This window comes from Terrapene carolina, unplaced genomic scaffold (assembly GCF_002925995.2).
Source record: "Terrapene carolina triunguis isolate 2854851 unplaced genomic scaffold, T_m_triunguis-2.0 Scaffold34029, whole genome shotgun sequence".
NCBI lineage: Eukaryota > Metazoa > Chordata > Testudines > Emydidae > Terrapene > Terrapene triunguis.
In genome coordinates, this window is record NW_020698380.1 from 4,129,793 (window position 1) to 4,135,792 (window position 6,000).

At 42.4% G+C, this 6,000-nt stretch overlaps 1 protein-coding gene across 1 annotated transcript in view; it reads left to right on the forward strand.

Moving 5' to 3' along the window:
- Positions 1–5,383, forward strand: part of LOC113405165 (transmembrane channel-like protein 2) — a 53,398-nt gene extending 48,015 nt beyond the window's left edge. The window contains exons 18-20 of the mRNA XM_026646088.1: positions 1,106–1,184; positions 2,350–2,470; positions 5,151–5,383. Coding sequence (XP_026501873.1) covers positions 1,106–1,184; positions 2,350–2,470; positions 5,151–5,383 — 433 coding nt within the window. The remainder of the gene's footprint in view (positions 1–1,105; positions 1,185–2,349; positions 2,471–5,150) is intronic.
- Positions 5,384–6,000: the final 617 nt, after the last annotated feature.

Below are 6,000 nucleotides of genomic sequence, written 5' to 3' on the forward strand. Positions count from 1 at the left end.
CAAGTCACTTAGCCTTTGTGTCTCCATTCCCCATCTGTAAAATGGGGATAACAGCACTGCCCTAACTCACAGGGATGTTGTGAGGAAAAATATGTTAAAGACTGCGAGGTGCTTGGGTACTACAGTGAAAGAAGCCATAAAAATATCCACAATAGACATCAGCACGCTATTGTTCTCTATTACAGCGTGTGTGGGGCTGCTGTGAAAGTAATGACTGCTCAAAACAGGCCATGTTCATCCCTAGTGTGACTCTCTTGAACTTAGCAGAGCTACACCAGAGAGTCCTTTGGCTCTTTAAATGTAGCCTTTGGGGGTTGGTCTTTATCACAAGATGACTGGGAAGAAGATACTGAAGTTTTCAATGGTCCACCATCACTTTTGCACAATAAGCTTACAAACAGAGCTGCGGGCTTTTGGAACCCACACAGTCTGTGACAGGGAGGCTTCCTTTATTGCCTGGGGGAAGAGGCAATTTGTATAACAGTCTCCAATTTAACTCCCATCTGAGTGCAGTGGCTGGGGAAGGGATGATGGAGCGAGTCAGGGGAAAACAGATTGAAGGTCATTTGTGGAAGGTAGAATAGGGAGGAAGGGTTTTTGAGACTTAGAGTGTTGCCAGTGAGTTAGCCTTTGTGCCCCCCCAAATCCAGTTTGTAGCCAGGGATAACTTTAAAGCTTTTTAACTAGCGATACCTAGTATCTGTAAGATATCTAGTAAGTGCCTCCTCCTCCCTCCCTCCCACCCAACCACAAACACACAGCAGTGACTTGACCATGAGCATTCTACCAGTTCACAGATATTGCAGCTGTTCCCGTTGGTCCTGCTTCTTGTGCTGTGCATCAGACCGCACCCCGATTCTAACACAACTCTTAGATTTTCCAAAATTGGCAAATAACATGTCAAATGCAGCAAACCCGTGCAGCATTGCTTATTTGGGAGGTTCTCCGTGTAATTCAGCTCCTTTGAAAAATATCTTCAGTGTTTTTTTCCATCTGAGCACATTCCTTGATGCATGCACATGCAGTAGCTGGAGGAGTTCTCTGCTTACCTCCCTATCCTGTCAGTATAAGATTTTTACTTTTTTTTTTTTTTAAATATTTGTAGCCTAGCCATCTACTATCTGAATGCTGTGGCTGAAGCATATCAGCATGCTAACACAGAACTGAAGAAGAAAATGCAAATGGTATGTATGTGATTTATTCAGTACAGATGTTTCTAAAATACCATGCACTTGCATTTTGACCTAAAGTATTATTTTTAAATAGCTTTTCATTTTAAACCATGTTATGGAACTGCATGATTAAAAAAAGTGAATTTTCTTTATTGTGCATTTCACTTTGGCAGTGTTCAGTAGCTAATTATAATACTGTTCAGTAATGCTTCCTAATAAGTGAATATTAACTCATGCTAAAATTACAATGAAATTTCCCCAGAACTGCATATTATACCCACATAATAAATTCAATGCCCAAATAATTCAGTGTGATTAATGTTAGTATAGTGAATGCCAAAAGGAGGCAGAGATTCGCCAAGGTAGAAAAAGTGCTACCAACGTAACATGTAGGCTTTATAAAAATTACAAAGCAAACAAACAGACTTGCTAACAAGAACAATGACACCTAGGTCTTTGTTATATAGCACCTTTGACCTGTTGCTCTCCAAGCACTTTACAAAGGAGGTCAGTATCGTTAGCTCCATTTTACAGAAAGGCAAACCGAAGTACAGAGCAGTGAAGTGACTTGCCCATGGTCATCCAGCAGGCCAGGAGCAGAGCTAGGAATAGAACCTGGGTTTCTTAAGACCCAGAATTAGAGTCTAGCCCTGCAAGAGGCTGTATCTGCCATTTTACTGGTACAACACAGAATCTTAGTCAGAAGAAGAGTAAAAATTGATGCCACATAAGATATATTCCATGAAATACACCTAGGGATTGATGTAACATTAAGGGTGAGAGTATGAGCACTCAGGAATCAGCAGCCTCCAGAAATTAAGGCTAAATGTCAACTTCAGCTGTGCCCATGGCTTAAAATACAAGCTATATGTGTCTATATAATTTCTCAAATATGATATGGACCAAACCTTAGATACACTGTATGTGGCCTTTAGAGGTACATGAGCTCCTTAAAGCTACACAAATCAACTCCATAGTGGGACAAGTGATCATGAATCAGTACAGAAGGGGCCATGAAAGAAAAGGCATTGCTACTCAGAGAGACAGAGACCTCATCAAATGTTGTCACTCTTTGTGCATAGGTAACTCCCCCTCAGGAAATGCATGACACCAAGCAGCTATTTCACAAATCACGTCTCCAACTGCAAATGAAATCTAACCACTTTAATTTGTGCAGCAACGCGACGAGGAGAAAAACAAGAGGAACAACAAAGCTACTACTAGTTCTGCAATACAAGACTTAGACGACTTGCTGGTTCCAAGTGCAAAGAGTGTGAGTCAGCCCAAACCAACAGAAGGTAAAACATATTAGAGAGATTTTTGTCACAGTTCAGGGCAACTGCACATATATTTCCCCTCAGTGGTCCAGCAAGAACACCCACTCTCAGGCTCCCCTGGCTGCTGCCGCTTTCGAGCAAGACATGCATCTCTCCCCCCTTGTGACCAGGTATCTCCAAGCTGAACAGTTCCCTGCCTGCACGGTGTTATTCCCACCAAGAGACAGATTGAAGAGAAAGCAAGCAGGTCTGCTTAGGCAGAGACTGATAGCGTAACTGTGGGCAGTTACACTATCACACAGCTTTTTCTAAGCAAGGTAGAAGCATTGCAGAGGTAGGTGCGTTACAGAGAAAACATCAAAAACCACCTTACTAGAAATCACCTCCCTCCCCCGGCAATCTCCATCAGTCCTTCCAGACCTTCCCTAAGGATTGGGGCCGGCCCTGTGTTAGTTTAAACTCAGGCTATTGATTCAAAAGTCCTTCCTCTGTCTGTTGGGGCCTGGAGAATCTAGTTTGTGTCTTTGAACTGTGCTCCTGTAACAAGTGATCAGTAGACAAAATGTCACGCCTGGGAGTAAAGCTGCAAAGGCTGAGATAGTTGGTGGGAAGCTGCAATCCCCTCCTCCCCAGTACTTCCTAGGAAATCCACTTCACACATATTGTCCCTAACATTTCCCCAAGGTTTACATGAGTCAGTCTCCTAGAAACGTTACATACAACCCTACAATGCCACATAAAAATGTAACTTTTAATACAATGGACTCCTAAAATACTTAAACTTAATTCAATGAGGTTTGTCCCAGATATTGCTGGAAATTGCCATCGGTCACAATTTTTACCATGGAATGGCTGTGAACATAAAGAAATTGAGCTGAATTCTGTCCTGAGACACACTAGTGCAAGGGGGTTGGATGAGCATAACTAAGGGCAGATTTTGTCTAAGTTTCCCTGCAATACTGGAGGAATAAAGAAGTATATTTTTAATGGCCATATCCTGTGCAACCTTAGGCTAAGTCTACACTATGGACCTTACAGTGGCACAGCTGTACCGCTATAGCTGTGCTGCTGAAAGGTCTCCCATGTAGCCGCTCTATGCCGGTGGGAGAGAACTCTCCTGTCAGCATAATTAAACCACCCCCCAACAAGCGGCGGTAGCTATGTCAGCAGGAGAGGCTCTTCTGCCAGCATAGCGCTGTCCACACCAGCGCTTTTGCCGGTGAAACTTATGTTGGCCGGGGTGTATTTTTTCACACCCATGACCAACACAAGTTTTCCCGACAAAAGTGGCAGTGTAGAGAAAGCCTTAAGAAAGGTCTTGGAATCCCTCACCTTAGCCCAGTGCCTGGGGAGAACTCCAGAGGAATCCTTTCAACACAGCTTCCCAAAGGGAAATTATTATTGAGATGCTACTGATACAAGATGTTCCCACTGGGCAGCAGTTTGACGACTCCACAGCAATCCCAGCTCCTCTCAGACTGGGCAGTAAAAGCAGAATTAGGAATCAAATCTGGATGGGTGAGGAGAGTTTCTAAATGTGGGTTGTTGGCAAAAGAAGTTACTTCTATGGAATAGAACCACTGAATGCAATATTACTTATTGAGGACTTAAAACACAGATTGTAAGGCCAGAAGGGACCACTGTGACCATGTCGTCTGACCTCCTGTATAACACAGGCCATAGGAATTCATTGAATTAGAGCACATCTTTTAGAAAAAGCATCCAATCTCCATCATACTGCCTGGAGGTGTGCCAGCAGAGCAAGCTAAGCCTATGCATACAGCCAGCTATTCCTACACATGCCATAACGCAGCTCATTCTGGAGAAGTACAAATGAGTCTTAATACAGAGGATGGGCCCCAAATCACAATGCTTTGATCTGGAGTTGCCCAATATTTTGGAGAGTTTGGATTGAGGGTTTTGATTCAGGCCCAATCTCTATTTATCGTGTCAGGTGAAATTGCCTTGAGAATATTCTGGGGGAAAAAAACCCAGTGAATTCTGAGCTAGGCAGTATCAAGAATTTGAAGTGGAAACATGTTTTAAAACTGCTAAAAAGAGGTCCTACGCCAAGCTGAGTAACTCTTAATGAAACTGAATGGAGCGACAGTGCATAAAGAAGGTTGATGCTATTGATCATTTTAACTTTAGCTGGTGGTTACAGTTAAACACCTTAGCATCTCTTGGATCTTCCCCCCCTTCTGTCCTACTGAATTTGAAATTTCTCAATCAGTTTCATATACATCCTTCCTTAGAGGAGAGATTGTGTCTTTATTTAGGTTAGGAAAGTACCTTGCATGTTGTGGATGTTAATGAAAATAGATAAAAACCCAATATTACAAATGCATAATAAGCACAAAGGTAGAGGTGTATTATTTATGATGAAGTAAGGACACTGGAACTATTGCCTTTTATAACTGTCAAAATAAAACTGCAAAGGGAACTTGGGCAGACAGGCTGTAGGTACCTAAACTGGATCTTGGCCGGAATACAGGTGCTAACATCTGCACTTTTGGTTTCTCAGTGTAGACTTCTACAAGAACACAAGTGCATACAGATAAGTTTATTGTGTATAAATAGAGTGATGGCAGGAGCAACTATTGAGGGAGGTGAGGAAGGAGTGTTTGCTTTAAATGAAATGATTTTAATCATCTTGGCTTGTGTTTTTAATTTTTTTTTTTTTTTTTTTTTTAAATACAAGAGAACAAATCAGACTCTACCAGAAGAAACAGCCCTTCAGGGAAAGAAGGAAGTATGGCAAGAAACAGCAACCTTACCAGCTCTGGGAGAGGAGAAATGCTGGCACCACCACCTTGTGTGACGATAACACGACCGCCGAGGCCTAGTTTAAGGACATCTCAACATAGACAATCAAAACCCGGGGCTTACCAGCAGGGACCATACCCTGGAATGGGTAGGGGGCAGCCGCATTAAAACATCTAATGTAGTTTTGTTTGGGGTATAGGTGTATTGTTTATTTCCATTATATCAGGCATGTTATTCAAACAATTCTAGTCTTATTAAGAAATTATTGCACATTGATCATTAAATGTTGGCTCCGTCTCCAACCAGCTTTATTTAATAATCAGGTAGCACATTTGAGGCAGACAGTATTGATAATTCTTGCGTGGATGGTACCTATCCCCAGGGCCAATATCACCTGCATTGTGGGTACATCTTTTGGTGTTTGATATTTGCTCGTCTCTTGACCGACTTTCAGTTTGTAGACCTAGTAGGGGTTTTAACTTCTCCCCTTGTTATTTAAATCAAAATTCCCCTCCCCCAGAGCGGTTCAGTTCTGAAACAAAAAAAGAACAATGTCTTTCTAACTATAGAGAAGTCCATGGTAAAGAAAGAAAAATCTTGCAAAAGTCAGATTGACGCAAGAGGGTGTCCTGTGTACAGTATTTTATCCAGTACAGTTTCTCCCCATCTCCCACCTCCTCTCCCTGCTCCACCCTCTGCTCCTTTTGGTTTTCACTCTTCCAGCTCTCTGCTCAGTTTACACCGTATTTCCCACCACCACCGTTCCCTCTCTGCTCCTCTTTCAC